The 17,522-nt window shown below is 38.2% G+C and overlaps 1 protein-coding gene across 1 annotated transcript in view; it reads right to left on the reverse strand.

Annotated features, from left to right (window-relative positions):
• The window catches only part of UGGT2 (UDP-glucose glycoprotein glucosyltransferase 2), a gene marked incomplete at both ends in the record, with an annotated part of 131,674 nt that overhangs the window by 31,296 nt on the left and 82,856 nt on the right, over positions 1–17,522 (reverse strand). The window contains 7 exons of the mRNA XM_080689494.1: positions 849–934; positions 1,404–1,562; positions 4,629–4,815; positions 8,149–8,228; positions 11,761–11,863; positions 16,044–16,139; positions 17,275–17,399. Of these exons, the coding sequence (XP_080545620.1) occupies positions 849–934; positions 1,404–1,562; positions 4,629–4,815; positions 8,149–8,228; positions 11,761–11,863; positions 16,044–16,139; positions 17,275–17,399 (836 nt within the window). The remainder of the gene's footprint in view (positions 1–848; positions 935–1,403; positions 1,563–4,628; positions 4,816–8,148; positions 8,229–11,760; positions 11,864–16,043; positions 16,140–17,274; positions 17,400–17,522) is intronic.

Below are 17,522 nucleotides of genomic sequence, written 5' to 3' on the forward strand. Positions count from 1 at the left end.
TAGCTGGGCATAGTAGTGCATGTTTGTAATCCCGGGACTTGGAAGACTGAGATAGGAGGATCACAGGTTCGCGGCCAGCCTCAGCTATTTAGTGAGGCCCTCTGCAATTTAGTGAGACACTGTCTTAAAAATAAAAGGATCAAGATAGGCTGGGGGTGTAGCTCAGAGGTAGAATGCCCCTAGGTTTAATCCCCAGTAACACACACACACACACACACACACACACACACACACACACACACACAGAATTGTGAACCAATAAACTTCTGTTCACTATAAATTGCCCAATCGCAGGTATTCTGTTATAGTAGCAAAAAATGAACTAAGCATCCAGCCAAAAAATAAATGCAAAAAGAGATATACACAAAAGTGTGACAAAAGTGAATCTTGTAAAGTCTATATTTAACAGTTTTATGATGGTGAAGAACTAAAGATAAAATGGGGACACAAGTTTAAAAAGATGCCAAAATACTTCTATTGGGGCACAATGACATTGCTAGCAGAAAATAAGGTGACAATGGATAGCCTCGCACTCCAGGAGCTGGGGAGCATGCTGCAGGTGATGCAGGACCGTCCTCCCTACCCTCCTCCATGCGCTTTTCTTGGTTTTTTTTGCCGCACTGAGGCGCTGCCATATTATCTTACTAACTTCCTTCTTCTTTTTTGTACATAAATAATTGTTCAAATTCTATGGGATGGGTAAGTGTTGGAAAAATCTCATTTTGCCATCTTTCTGACAACTAGACATAACCCAATTTTATTAAAACTTTTAACTGCTATGCTTTTGTTTTTATCACAGTAAACTCTTAATCATATATAAAAATTTTAAAGTGGCTCATATAACTCACCCAACTATTTGATAAATATCTTCAGATTTTCCTTCACGTAATCTTAGTATCCAAGCACCTGGGTTTGCTTTTAATTGAAAATAGCCCTTATAAAATGAGAAGAAAAATTTAAAAGTCCTTGAGTTCCATGACTAAGAACACCCAATGTTCACAAACAATATACATGAATTATCTAAGGAAGCGTTTACTAAGTGTGGAAAGAGGAGAGCGGGATATGCAGCTCAGTGGTGGAGTGCCCAACCTGTACAAGGCCCGTGGTTCAATCCCTAGCACCACACAAATACAAACAAAAATCAAAATGCTGCAAATGTGGAAAGAGGAAATTCAACAAGTGAATTCCAAGGAAGGAGACTTTACAATATACCGTAAAAGCAGCATATTCTCAAGGTATAGTTCTTCTCATCTTTAAGTTAATTATCTTATTCAAGGATTAAGTTTTGTTTTCTGTGCACTGTTCAGCAATAAAAATTATTTCATGTTACTATAAGAAAAACCAAGACAATTTCACCAAACCATTCAGTTAAGTCTCATCAGGGAAACACTTGGAACACTTACGAGATTGGCCATCACGATGGTGTCCACCATGACGGGCTTGTTTTTTGTGCCCAGTGTGAACTGTAGGCCCCGAGGAGGCTGCTCTGTGACCCTGTCAAAGCAGTGTCCTTCCAGGAGAAGATACTCCAGTTCGTACTCTGCTGTAACACTTTTCTCAACCTGTGGAGGGAACATATTTGTTCTTTGTATTAGTAATCTTCATAACACACATATTTTAATATTAGCCAATTATTTTGGTGGGCAATACTATACTACTATATCATATTTGGCTTCCTGCTTTGTACTCTTATTTAAAAAAAAGTTTAGAATTTTTTTTGTGTGTGTGGTACTAGGGATGGAACCCAGGGGCATTCTACCTCCGAGCTATACCCCCAGCCCTATTTTTTATTCTTTATTTTGAAACTGGGTCTCACTGAGTTGCAAAGGGCCTAAGCAGCTGAGGCTGTCTGCGAACCGTGATCCTCCAGTCTCAGCTTCCCAAATGCTGGGCTTACAAGCGTGCGCCACCACGCCCGGTCAGAATGAGAGTTCTTCTTGGAGTTAAAATTAGACTTCAAAGAGGCGCCATATTGCCACCAGCGGCGGCAGCAGCAGTGAATTCACCGAGTCCAGTACAGCTACATCTGCGTACTCAAGAACAGTGAGTCAAATTGCGGGCCACAGAGGAGAAATCGCAGTATTGGGCCTCCTGGGACTTGACCCAGTGAGGGAGTGGTGGTGGCAGAGATATCACACCATAGGAGAACGTGCAACCTGGCACCCCCCATAGTTTAAAGCAGCCTCTATCGACCCCCTGGGTCGGAGACTCTGTGATACAACCCAGTAAAGGAGTAGTGGGGTCTGAGATAATACAGACTCGAGATCCAGAGCACCTTAAGTGAAGCCATAGTGACCCAAGGGAAGAACCCAGAGAAGGCACAAACCTCCGAAATCATGGGAAAGAGGAATAACACTGGAGTAATGAATGTGCACAACCCCACAACATCAGAACCTGATAAAACAGAAAATCAGAGATTTCTAGAAGATCAAATCAGGAAAATAACTGTAGAAATAATAGAGGTGCTTCGAAAAGAACTCAGAGAGAGCCAAAAAGAGATAAAGGATGCAATTAATGAAGTAAAGGCCTCAATTCAAAGCACAAACAACCGATTAGACCACATGGGGAACAGAATCTCGCTCTTAGAAGATGAGCAATCCAAAAATGAATGCATAGTTTCTAATCTAGAAAAAAATATCCAACAGCAGGAATCTGACATTGAAGAAATATGGGCCCATCTTAAGAGAGCTAACCTAAGAATAATTGGAATAGAGGAGGGAAAAGAAAGTGATACCAAAGGGATCAACAATCTCTTCAAGGAAGTAATAGCAGAAAATTTTCCAAATATAGAGCAAGAGGTTGATACACAGATCCAGGAAACTTATAGAACTCCCTTTAGACAGGATCGGAGAAGAGGATCCCCACACCATATAATTGTCAAAATGACCAATGTGGAAGCCAAGCAGAGAATCTTAAAGGCAACAAAAACAAAGGGCCAAGTGACATTCAGAGGCAAACCAATTAGAATCACTCCAGACTTCCCAAACCAAGTCATGAGAGCCAGAAGGGCTTGGAGTAACATATTCCAAACTCTGAAAAAAAACAACTTCCAGCCAAAAATTTCCTATCCAGCAAAACTTTCTATCAAATTAGATGGAGAAATAAGAAGCTTCCATGACAAACAGAAACTGAAGGAATTTATGTCTTCAAAACCAGCGCTAGAGAAAATACTCAAAGAGATTAACTACAAAGAAGAAATAGGTAACACTCACCAGAACCAGAGAAACAAGAGTTTCCATCCAACAGACAACTAAGATTGGTTATCTGTGGAGATTCATTATTTATGTTAGTCTTTTACCTATCTCTAAGTTGTATTGTTTGCCTTTATTGTTGTTAATTTTTAGGATTTCTAGTTGGAATATTAATATACCTTCAGATATAGCATTTGGAAATATTTTATCCAATTCTATTAGTAACTTTTAACTCTGTTTACATTGTCTTTGGATATACAATATTTTCTTTTATTTTTTAGGGAGTTTGTATATTCTTCTGTTGCCTGTGCCATTGAAATCATAACCAAGAAATCACTGCCAATTTCAATGTTGTGAGGTTTTATGACCCAGATTTTCTCCTAAAAGTTTATAGTCTTAAGATTTATATTTAGGTCTTTTATCTAGTTTGAGTTAATACTTGTATATGGGATTAGGTAAAGGTCCAATTTTATTCTTTTCCATGTAATTATTATTTTTCAACAATATTTAGTTAAAAGATTATTATTTCCACCACCAAATGTTCGTGGAAACCTTGTCAAAAATAACTTGACAATATAGGGAAGAATTTAGCTCTAGGCTTGTATTTAACTCCAATGGTCTATATATCTGCCTTTAGAACAGTACTACACTGTTTCAATTATTGTAGCTTTATATGGTTTGAAATCAGAAAATATATATCTGCTAGCTTTGTTCTTTTTCAAGATCGTTTTGGGTATCTAGAATTCATATTCCATATTAGGATAGATTTTTTTCTGAAAAATAAATATATAAATATATGATAGTTTCACCTAAGAAAACAGAAAAAAATATGCTCTAGTAAGAAAGAAAGCAAAAAGAAATATTGAAATGCTATCTTTAAATCATCAAACGCTTGGTATCAGACAAATGAAACTGTTATGTGAGATTATCATTTTTAATTTTGGATAAATTGCTATAATACTAGATGTCAACCACTAAGCCAAGCATGGGAAGGAGGGATGGGGAGAGAATGGGGTGGTGATCGGGTGGGGGCTGACTGGGCGATGTGTGCATGTATGTCTACAAAAGTTTGTATCCCACTATGATGTATGAATACAGTGCACCAATAAAATAAAATTAAAAAAAAATTAGACTTCAAAGGGCAAAACAGATAATCACTGGCAACCTTTTGATGCCGAGCGTTCCTCCCCATGTTCTCTACACTGCTCACCCTAGAGCACTCTGTGAACTAGTGCTATGAGGTAACAAGAAAGAAGGCACCTAGGAACCTGGAAAACTAGAGGATGATTCAGAAGTTAGGAAAACTTAAAAAAAGACCTAGAATCACAAAGAGCATTCTAGTGAGTGCCTGTGGTAGGATCATTCGACTGCGACAACTGTGGCAGCCAAGTAAGAACCTATCAGATTCCCTCCCTTCCTGTGACTCACACAACTTACATCCTTCAAGTGAATGTTGTCAAGGTCGCAGTTGCTATGCACCGTCTCCACCAGCCAGCCTTCCGGAGTGATCATGTTGAGTGTCAGAAGTGGTGATTCTGGCACCTCCAGGAATCTCGCCACTGGCCCTAGAGGACTATCATTAGCCCCCAGTGTCAGTTCTGGTTCCAGGACAAAACGGTAAAAGCTGTTAATAAAACATAAGATCATTGTGACCAACAATGAAACACTTTCTTCTATAATATTTTAAAATAAAAAATGGCTTAATAAAGATCACAAAGTATTAAAAAGAAAGGGTTTTAATCCCCTGTACTGCAGAAAAGTTAATGCTTATAAATACTGGACAATTTTCTTGGCATTACTATTATAAGACTATGTTAAATATAATCTTATTATTTCTTTTTTTATCAGTCTATTGATAAGTTTATTTTTTATTGGTGGATTGTATTCATACATCATAATGGGACAAAGACTATGAGCATTATTCAGCTACCCTTGACTTATATAAAAGTTCTGATGGTTTATGATGTGTATTTACTCACTGAGCCTTCCCACATTTGAGAGTTTTGGAGTATGTATTTATTTATTATTTATTTATTTATTTATTTATTTATTTATTTATTTATTTATTTATTTATTTATTTATTTGTGGTACTGGGGTTCCTGAAAACCCTTCTACCTCGGAGCTACACTCCCAGACACCTATTTTTTTATATTTTTTATTTGTAAACAGGGTCTCCTAAGCCAGCACGGCTGGCTTCGAACCTGCGTGATCCTCCTGTCTCCGCCTCCCAAGTGCAGGGATTACAAGCGTGAGCCACCACGCCCAGTTTGGGGTATTTTATTAACTCTGACCATTATTAATTATGTGAGAAGTAATACAGAAAAAGGTAAAATTCAAAATGAAAGTGTGGTACAATTTTAAAAACCGAATCAAAACAATCAGAATAGAATGAAATGTGTAGCTACCTAATAGTGCTTCCAGATACACCTGCAGTTTTGCCCTACTTTATCTTCATGTCTCACCAGAGTGACTGTCACTATCTGGAGCCTGCAATCCAAGTGTCAGCTGACCTGCAGCTCCAGGTTCAAGGAGGAGGGCAAGGGGGCCACTACAAGGCCCATCAGTCCCCAGGACTACAGAGAGAAGAGCACAGGCAAGAGCAGAGAGAAGGCCAGCAAGGCCCAAGTCACTCTCTTCATAATCTAACTGCAGGAGAGACGTTCTGTCACTTTTGGTACGTTTTGTTCATGAGAAGCAATGTCACTGGGTTCCATCACCAGCACCAAAAAAAAAAAAAAAAGATATCTTCAATGCATGCTGTCTTCCTAGTATTTTAGGAATTATTTCACTTATAGAAGTTCTTTTCCTACTAACACATTATGCTTGCTCATTTATTCAATATCCTTATTCTTTAATATATATTAGAAAGTTTTACAGAGATACTCTGAAGAGAGTTCCTATTTCTATGAACAAAAATGTGTACTCATGGAGCTAAAAGACCTTTCAATTAATGTTTTAAAAAGCTTAAAGCTTTTATTGTTATTTAGAAAAACACATGACATAATTTAAAGTAATAAATGAAAACTGATAAGTAATAAATGAAAATTGGCAAGCTATTAGAATAAGTTTCAAGGGGCACTGAATGAACCCTAAACTTTCATTTAAATCTACATTTTCCATTTTATTGCTCTACAAGTATTAAAATACCATGTTTAAAATGTATGTTCAAGACAAGTACATATGGATGGTAACAAATACAATTTGAAAAGTAAACAAGGAATTAAGTGAATTATGTTTTCTGTTTATACATATTTTTTGTTTGAAGTTACACAGTAAATTGATATAGAGAAAACTACATTAGTAAATTTTACAAACTTAGACAAGTCAAGCTGAGCATGGTGGCACATGCTTGTAATCCCCGTGCTTGGGAGGCTGAGACAGGAGTATCGCATAGGTTCTTAGCAACTTAGCGAGACCCTGTTTCCAAAATAGGGCTGGATGCCGGGCGTGGTGGCGCACGCTTGTAATCCCCGCACTTGGGAGGCGGAGACAGGAGGATCGCGCAGGTTCGAAGCCAGCCGCGCTGGCGTAAGAGACCCTGTTTCAAAAATATAAAATAGGTCTGGGAGTGTAGCCCGGAGGAAGAAGGGCTTCCAGGAACCCCAGTAGCACCAAAAAAAAAAAAAAAAATAGGGCTGGAGTATGTCCTGGAGATAGAAAGCCCCTGGGTTTCACCCCCTAGTAACACACACACACACACACACACACACACACACACACACACACCCAAATTACACAAGTTCAACTGTGCATATTTTTTTTATCCTTGCAATGACACATGAAGGATATTGATTATTCCTACCAGTAAGAGTGGCTCACAATGATAGTGATTCTGATTCAGAAAAAAGAGGAGGATATAATTTCGTCTCCTTTGAAAGACAGTACTATTTTAATAGAAAAATCTTAACCAGGCGTGGTGGCGCACGCTTGTCATCTCAGTATTTGGGAGGCTGAGACCGGAGGATGGCGGTTCGCGGACAGCCTCAGCTACTTAGTGAGGCCTTCTGCAACTCAGTGAGGCCTGGCTTTAAAATAAAGAATGAAAAATAGGGCAGGGGTGTAGCTCGGAGGTCAAATGGCCCTGGGTTCCATCCCCAAACCCTCCATAAAAAAATCTTAAGGAATATTTGTGAGTAATGATATTTTCTGTATGATTGGCAAATTATTCTAATTACTTTTATCTAACAGTAAATATAATAGAGATTTTTTTGGTGTTTTTTTTACAGTACTGGGGATGGAATCCAGTGGTATTTGACCTCTGAGCTACATCCCCAGCCCTATTTTTCATTCTTTATACTGAAACACGGTCTCACTATGTTGCAGAGAGCCTTACTAAGTAGCTGAAGCTGTCTGTGAACCATGATCCTCCTGTCTCAGCCTCTCAAATGTTGGAATTACAAGTGTGCGCCACCACACCCAGCTCAATAGAGATCATTTTGAAATTCACCTCTGAGTAATATTAAAAGTATAGCTAAACAAAAAAATTCATTTTTGCCACTGAAATACTTCTTTCTTTTTTTTGCGGTATTGGGGATGGAAGGCAGGGTCATTCTACCTCCTATTCTTTATTTTGAAACAGATCTCACTAAGTAGCTGAGGCTGTCCTTGAACCTGCAATCCTCCTGTCTCAGCCTTACAGGTACTGAGATTCCTAGTGTGCGCCACCATGCCCAGCTCCACTAAAGTATTTCAAGACAGGTATTCTTAGATCATATTTCTAAAAATCCCTATAGATATAGATCCATAAGTATTTTGCAATAAGATTAGATGTATTTCCTGAGTTAGGTTACTTTTTTGTATTAATCTTATACCAGTTAGGAGTAACCAACTGACTTTCTACTTCAGTGAAGCAGCCAATGAAGGAAAAACAATAGAACACGTACAATAAGCAAGGCCCCTTTTCTCTTCCTAGTATGTGTGAATCCTTCAAAATCAACTGATGTGTGTCCGACTCACCTCTCTAATGGGGTTTCTGAAAGCTTACCCCTGCAGTTCATGAACAGCTTCATCTTCGTGTTTAGAATCTTGCCAAGGACCTATTGAAAAATGTCCATATTTGATTTTAGTAAGAGCTAATATTTACTGAGTATGTATTCTGTGTCACACACTGCATTATACTTTATCTCAATATCTTGTTTTATCCTCAGTGACCCTCCACACAATCCTCTTTTTTAGCTGAGGCACAGAGACTGAAGAGTTTGTCCAAGGTCATAACAAATTAAGATCTGAACAACTGATTCCGTGCCCAGGGTTAAGCTGTACCGTTCATCTGCAATGACTTTCTTTCAGGGCATCTCATTTCTTTAGTATTAAAGAACAAGTGAAATAATTACTGGAGCCCTGATCTGCAGACACAAAGCACCCACCTCCCAACACTGGCAAGGGTACTTCAGTCCTTCTGGAATTTCACTCTACATTTTATGAGATGTAGGAAGTCCCTGGCTCCATACAGATGAGATACTCTAATTTACATATTTTTTATTTCCATGGAATAAATAAGTAGAAGAATAATTTTGATAGTCCTACCTCTACAAAGCAAAAAATACCGAATATTTGAAAGTTATTAGACAATAAAGGATAGGTATAGGAAGAAGTAAAACAAAATCAAAAGTCATACATATGCAACAATAAGGATACAGGTTTGACAATGAATTAGAATAGGCTAAGAATGTAAGAGCTTTATGTTTTAATGCCCACTCTAAAGCTCTTTACATCTACTAGTATTGAGGTCACTGAACAAGTTTTTCTCTGACATTAGGTGAAACACTATGCATCTCTTCCAACAAATTAATTAATTCCTTTATAAAGAAGGTTGATTAGAGCCAGGCATGGTGGCGCATGCTTGTAATCCCCACGCTTGGGAGGTGAAGATAGGAGGACCGCGCAGGTTCGAAGCCAGCCATGTGCGCTGGCTTAAGAGACCCTGTTTCCAAATAAAAAAGTATAAAAATAGGTCTGGGAGTGTAGCCCAGAGGTAGAATGGTTTCCAGGAACCCCAGTACCACCACCACCAAAAAAAAAAAAGGTTGATTGGAAATAAAGTATGCTGTTATTATTAATAAGGTAGGCTACAGTTTAATTTCACATTTTATCTGTGTAGTTACATATTTCTGTGGTGGTACTGGGGTTCCTGGAAGCCCTTCTACCCCCATGCTACACTCCCAGACCTATTTTTTAAAATATATTTTTATTTGGAAACAGGGTCTTTTAAGCCAGCGCGGCTGGCTTCAAACCTGCCTGATCCTCCTGTCTCCGCCTCCCAAGTGCGGGGATTACAAGTGTGCGCCACCATGCCTGGCTGTGTAGTTACATATTTCTTACTACAAAATTTTATCTTTGCATAAAAAGTTTTAAATGTAGATAATGTTTTTTTCCGGATACTGACTTTTCATAAGATTAGGGAATTCGTACACTAAAAAGCATCATTCCAGTTCCCAACTGTACAGATAGATGACTACTGTTTTCTAAAGAATAATCTGAATGGTATATTTCAAGAAGTACACAATTCACAGTATACAAATACTAAAAGAAAGAATGGGGAAATCATCCATGGGATTACATTTGTTCTATTTATAATAGTGAACAAATAGAAGAACAAAATCTTTCCCAAACTATGTTAAGTATAACAGATATTTACAATCCCTTTTATAATATGATTTAGTAGTAGTGCAAAGTAATTTCTGAAGAAAATTACAATTTGAACTTTTGATAGAATAAATATCAGTATTACACAGTTTGATCACCTACAGTATTTATTAAGTTTAGTAACTAATTACTTTTGACTATTTCTAAAAGTAAATCCAACTTTAGAAGGAGTTTCCACTTCTGAGAATATTTGTTAGAAAAGTATCTTATACACATGCACACCGAGCAATTTAAAATAGTGTGTCGAAATTGATAATCATTAGAAAAACACACGGCCTTTAATGTAACTAGTTATTCACATTTAAACTGCTGAAAGTTGCATTTTAACTGGAACTCTCTCAATAAAATGGTAAACTGCACAGTGCCCTTCTGGAGATCAACAGCGGCCTCCTAACATTTATTTCTCTGTACTTTCTTAGACAAAGAGTTTTCAGCTTTATGCATGGCTGGTAGCCAGTTTCTAGCCTCCCTTGTCACTAAGCACATAAGATGCCTACGTTCTTCAGTGAAAAAGATGGGAGAATGCCCAACTTTGGGCCTGTGCGCTGTCCTCCTTTTCTTGCTGGCAGTGATACAGAGAAGACTTTAGGAGTGTGAGCAGTGACTATAGACACTAGAAGAAGGTGCTTCAGGACAGCTGGACGCTAGACAGTGACTGAGCTCCTCACACTCGGGAGGTACCTTTAGCAGCCATGGGCAGCTTGCGGCTGGCCTGTTAGACAAAGAAAACTTCATCTTGTTGAAGGGACTGTTATTTTGGCCTTTGTCACAGTAGCTAAACTTACTGAATGCAATCTCTATGACCCCTTCCCCCAGCTCCACCTGTTAGAGGACAGCACTTACTGGACTTAAGCTACACTGACTTATGCTTAAGCACTACTTTCTCAAAAGGCATTCTTTGCAGCAATGGGGAAACACCTGTATTAGTCTACTAAGCTTGCCATAACAAAATACTATAAACCAAGGGGTATAAAAACAGTCACAGTTCCAAAGGCCAGGAAGTTCAACATGAGGTTGTGTGGATTTGGTTTCTGATGAGAGCTCTTTTCTTGGTTTGTAGGTGGCTGTCACGTCACTGTGCTCATATGAGTTCTTTGTGTGTTCAAGGAAAGAAAAAAGATCTTTTTTTCATAAGGCCATCAATAGAGTAAGATTAGAATTCCTCTCTTATGCACTCATTTAACTTTATCTCTCACAGTTTCTATCTCTAAAGTCACACTGGGGATTAAGGCATGAAATCTATTGAAACATATTTCTTACACTGAAATATCAATTTTGGGGGGATAAATCCAGTTGACAGCAATGTCTACCTCAATACTGGTGTAGCACCCTATGCATATCTCTATCATCCTATTTTTTACATGAAAATTTGATAATCTATGTTATGGTTGGATACAGAATTTCTCCTGAAAGAGCTCATGTCTTCATGGTCAGAACTGATATGATTAAATCACAAGGGCTATAAATCTCATCAGTGACAGTGAGGATATGTGATTCAACCAAGACCTATCATGTCCTCCATTACAATGGATGATCTGGTGGTAACCTAGGTGGTGGGTGTGGCTGGAGGGGGTGGGTCCCTGGGATGTGGTTTTAGAGACTGCTTATACCTGTGAGTCCCCTTGCAGGCTCCCCTTTCAGGCCTCCAGGACGTGAGCACAGGATGTGCTCATTCCCTCTTCCTGCTTCCCATTACCCTGACCTGAACTCCACCCAAGTAACCAGGCCTGACATGGACTGAACCCCTGAAATCTCCAGAACTGTGAGCACAGAAATCTTCCTTCCTCCAAGTTGTGCAGTCAGCTGTGCAGCATTCAGAATGCTGACTGAAACAATCTACTACAAGGGCAGATGATGAATACTTGAAAACAGATTTTAAAAGTTTCAAAATAAAAATATTTAGTCTAATTTATATTATCTTACAGTCAATAACTGTGCCATCTTCTGCGCATCTCTTGTCAAAGGATCAACAATAGCAGTGACATCAAAGAACATATCACTTTCTTGAGGATTTATCTTTATAATGCTATAAAACAGAAAATAAAATGAAAGATGGGTTATGTTTATACAAATATCTCACTAATCATGTGCTTAGTTATGAGCAGCCTTTCTCATTGATTTCTTTCTCATCAGATTTTAAAAATTCTGATTATTCCACACATAAAATGTGAACTGGGAAAACCTGTGTTCAATACGTGTTGAAACTGGAAAGAACTGAAGGAAATGAAACAAAAATATTACAAACAAGAGATTAGAAAAATGACAATATTACCCACTATTACTGTAAAGTCTGTCACAATTTTTTTTTCCCCCCATGTGTGATGCTGGGGATTGAGCCCAGGGGCATTCTACTTCTGAGCTACACTCCCAACCTGATTTTTATTCTTTGAAACAGGGTCTCACTAAGTTGCAGAGGTCCTCGCTAAGTAGCTGAGGCTGGCCGTGAACCTGCAGCCCTCCAGTCTAAGTCTCCCAAGTACTGTGATTACAAGCATGGGCTCATGCCCAGCTCTGTCACAGTTTTAAGACCTTAAAACCATCCCAGATCATATAACAAATAATGTCAAAATGCTGTGTGTGTGTGTGTGTGTGTGTGTGTGTGTGTGTGTGTGTGTGTGTTTACTGGGGATTGAATCCAGAGAAAGTTTAAGCAACATTCCTAGTCCCATTTTATCATTTTATTTGAAATAAGGTCTCAGCTGGGTGTGCTGGCGCATGCTTGTAGTCCCAGTACCTAGAAAGTTGAGACAGAAGGAATGTGGATTCACCTACAGCCTCAGCTATGTCAGGAGGCCCTATGCAACTTAGTGAGACACTGTTTCAAAAATAAAGAAAAAAAATAGGGCTGGGGGAGTGTAGCTTGAAGATAGAATGCCCTTGGGTTCAATCCCCACTACTGGAAAAAAAAAAGTCTCACTTAGTATTATTATTATTATTATTTTTTGGTGGTACTGGGGTTCCTGGAAGCCCTTCTACCTCCGGGTTACACTCCCAGACCTATTTTATACTTTTTTATTATTTTTGGAGACAGAGTCTCTTAAGCCAGTGCTTCTGGCTTGGAACCTGCGTGGTCCTCCTGTCTCCGCCTCCCAAGCGGCGGGGATTACAAGCGTGCGCCACCACGCCAGGCTCACTCAGTATTTCTTAAAATAAACATACTACAACAGAAAAGCTCAGAAACATACTCAAATTTATCATGTTGACCCTAATCTTCCTCCTCTCACTTTTGTTCTGTTCTTTCCATTTTGTTTTCATCAATCTAAATTCTAAGTTAAAAGTCAGACTTAACCAAGTGTTGTGTGCATGTACATGCCTACCACTCTGTACTTCATTATAATGTATAATTACAGTGTGCCAATAAAAGTATATTTTAAAAAGATGGATTGATCTTCAAAGGGAAATGGGAAAACATTACAAGCACAGAAAAGACTAATGAGAGAGAATCATTTCTACATTTAATATAACTAAGAGCTAATAGTATATATTTAGAGTAAAAAATTATTCCAATGGAATTACTGTCCTAATACTATAACAACATAGAAAATGTTTTTGAGATGTAGGATGAATAAATTATATATTTTACATATTATAGAAAGAAAATGCTTATCAAATCAAGAGTTGAAAATGTAAAATTACAGGAATATTAGTCTTTGGTATGGAATGGCTTTTTGCAGTGAGAAAATTTACTCTTTAGCAACTAAAAGCTAATGTAAACATTCGATTGAGATATGGGTCCTTTAAGAACTGAAAGACATTTATTTTACATGTAGTTCATGTGATGTAATTATGCCAAAATAGTGGCAGTCAGACAAAAGTTCTTGCTAAATAATTACTGCTAGAAATAAGTCATAAGTCAGCTGTTCTAGTATTAATATGACTCTCTACAACTGTTGCTTCCTCTAGTTATCCTGTGTAAAACTGACAAGCTACTATTATACTTGTAGCACCACTCAAAAATTTATGGCTGCTTTCTGAGGTGATTTATTATGGCTTATGTATGCATCTCTTTATTACTACTTTAAGTTTCTCCCATAAATTGACTGCTAATTCCATTAGATCACGAGTCAGAATTCCACAATCTCCATCATCTAATTATGTGTGTGCTGGTAGAGAGTCATGTCATATTTTTGAGCAGAATCCTGAGCCTACTAGTGGGTATTAGATCAACTGATCTAAGAATGAAGTAGAATATTTTTTTTCATGCAACATTAACAAGATGCTAACTCCACATTTATCACCTATTTAAGGTCACGGATTTGTACTTGACTGCCAAGAAACTACTGATATACTTCATAGGCCATTAGCCTGGAGGAATCATGTCAAGCATACTGACAATCAATAGTTATTGACGCTTAGGTCAGGAGAAAAAGTAATGAAGAACTGCTTAAAGTATGTAGAGTTCATCGGCTCCTAGATATACTAAACAAATTTCAAGCAGGCCACAGCAATGGAAAACTCTGAATTGTATTTTGTTATGGTGCTATCAATCTATTTACAAAATAAGTCAAGTCTATTTTAAGGATGCTGTTGACTATACTGTTCATTACACAGTATTTTCTTTATGAAGGCTCCAGGCAGAAATTTCTTTATCTTCTTCCCAAGAACAGTCACACTGAATCTGAATAATGAGTGTACTCATAGCAGGCAGGAAGGTCATAACTGCAACATTCCGCCCCCCCCCCCCCAGATGCTTCACTCTTTTTTCTGTGTACGGTACTGGGGATTGAACCCAGGGGCATTCTACCGCCAAGCTATGTCCACAGATTTTTTTTTTTTTTTAATTTGGAAACAAGGTCTTGCTAGGTTGATGAGTCTCACTACTTGCTGAGGCTGCCCTTGAACCTGCGACCCTCCTGTCTCAACCTCCCAAGTAATGAGATTACAAGTGTGCCATCACACCTGGATTTGTCTACTCTTACACAACTCACATGTGTCACTGTAAATTCCTGGGATGATGGAGTGACAGGTTAAGATCGCTATTTTTGCTTTTGGCAAAGATGTTAGAAGAACATAAAATCCACATTGTCTGGAGGGAAGTGAATAGGGTAATGCAAAGATTCAGAAGAGATACTTCATGGAAAAACATAATTCTGCTTTTTCTTTCTTTACTTTGTGATCTCAATTTACCTCCATCCTCTTCTAATTCCTTTTGCAAGCCTTCTATTTTATAACCTTGTCAAATTTAAAATATGCTTATAAGCTAATTTGAATTTTAGAAGAATTAATAATTAAACTTATCACTACAACAAAAATAGATTTATACTAACTGTTTTACACATTTTCTTTTTTTTATACTGGGGATTGTGGTACCACAAAAAAAGAAAAGAAATTTTTATTTTTGGTGGTATTGGGGTTCCTGGAAATCCTTCTGTCTCTGGGGTACATTCCCAGACCTATTTTATACTTTTTATTTGGAAACAGGGTCTCTTAAGCCAGTGAGGCTGACTTCGAACTCGGGCGATCCTCCTGTCTCCGCCTCCTGTCTCGCCACCACACTGGGGAAAAGAAAAGAAATTTTATAAAAAACATGCAGCGGAGCATGGTGGTGCACACTTGTAATCCCAGCATTCGGGAGGCTGAGACTGGAGGATCACAGTTCTCGGGCAGCCTCAGCTACTTAATGAGGCTCTCTGCAAGTAAGTGAGACCCTGTTTCAAAAAAGTAGGGCAGGGGGCAGGGGGTGTAGCTCAGAGGTCAAATGCTCCTGGGTCCCACCCCCCCCCCAAAAAAAAATAAAATACATGCAAACAACTCGGTGTACAAGTACCCCTATGTTGGTTAATCGGAACTCTTTAGTTACTGAGTCTTTTATACATTGCAAAAAAGAAAATATTATACATAATGATTATTCTGAGATATTTAAAAAATGACAAATAATCAAGAGCGTGAAAGACATTACAATCACGTGAAGCATAATTTACCTAAAACTTCCTATCTATTTGTCTCATCCTTTATTTACTAGTGTATATTACTAACTGGAGTTTTTTCTTTTTGGTGCCAGGGATCAAAAACCCAGAACCTCACATGTGTAAGGCAGAGCTGCACCCCAGCCCTGGAGTTTCTTCTCCTCATACTGTCAAACACATTTATTTTCTGGCAAAAAAAATTGATTTCTACTTTAAATTTGATGATGTAATGAAAACAAATGGTAACAATAATTGAGCTGGCATGTACTGACAGAAAAAACAGATACCATTGCCCCTCACCTGTGGCTCTCTTTTGCAAACGTGACATCATACCTAGGCGCATAGTTGGGCAAAGAGGAAAGAAGGGCATCGATTTTCATGATGAGGTCACTTGCGCTAGATAAACAGAACAGAAACAACGCATGAGGGTTTCAGGAGGGGAATGCTTCATAGTTGGTGCTACAATTAATGCCTCCAGAAAGGCTCGACGTGTATGGTTAGAGCTCCTATGGAAGTAGACTCTACAAAGAAAACTTACAGTGTAGTAGCATTCTCTTAAAAAGTCAAAGCATTCAACACAATAAACACTGATACGTACCTATCAAGCAAAAGTATAAACACAAATAAGGGGACCATCCATACAACCTATAGAAAAATTGTTCCTCCTTGGGGAAGGGAGGAGATGGGGTGCAAAGATTAAGTAAGAAACAAAGATTAAGATCAAAGGCAATCAAACCAACATCTACAGTTTGGGGTGGTAAGTGCATGTTTAATTATTTTTGTATATTCTCTGTATTCTAAAGGATACATCTTTGTCTGTATATTTGAAATATTTTCTTTTTTTGTGGTACTAGGGGCGAAATCTAGGGGCTTTTCTACCTCTAGACTATACTCCCAGCCCCATTTTATACTTTATGTGGAAACAAGGTCTCACTAAGTTGCTGAGAGCCTCACTCAGTAGCTGAGGCTGGCTTTGAACCTGTGCGATCCTCCTGTCTCAGCCTCCCAAGCTCTGGGATTACAAGCGTGCACCACCATGCCTGGCCTATTTGAAATATTTTCTCATTTTTCTTTCTTTTGTTCTGGGGATTGAATACAGGGGCATTCTGCCTCTGAGCTACATGCCCAACCTTTTTTTTTTTTTTTTTTTTTTTTGGTGGTACTGGGGTTCCTGGAAGCCCTTCTACCTCTGGGCTACACTCTCAGACCTATTTTTATATTTTTATTTGGAAACAGGGTCTCTTAAGCCAGCATGGCTGGCTTCGAACTAGTGTGATCCTCCTGTCTCCACCTCCCAAGCACGGGGATTATAAGCGTTTGCCACCACGCCCGGCCCCTTTTTGTTTTTTATTTTGAAACACGGTATTAAGAAGTTGTTGAGGCTGGCTTCGAATCTGCAATCCTCCTATCTCGCCCTCCCAAGCACTAAGATTATTGACATATGCCACAATGCCCAGCATATTTTCGAATTTTAAAAAGAAAATATGCAAAATACCAAACTCTAAGGTAAGTTAGGATTTTAAATACTTACTTTTTAAAGTCAACTTTCATACTTTCAACCGTGTCTTTAATTTTCTCTGCTAAGTTACTAAATGTTATCTTTTCCAACAAGTAAAAATCTTCTTCACAGAAATCTTCTTCTAAAGGTCCTAAGAACTTAAAATGAAAAGTTATATTATATGTCTTCTAGAAGATAACATAATAGTATAAAATTTTACTTAAGCAATTCATAAAAAACAAAATCAAACTACTGTGCTATCATACTAAGTGATATCATTC

Source organism: Muscardinus avellanarius, assembly GCF_963383645.1.
Source record: "Muscardinus avellanarius genome assembly, chromosome: 2".
NCBI lineage: Eukaryota > Metazoa > Chordata > Mammalia > Rodentia > Gliridae > Muscardinus > Muscardinus avellanarius.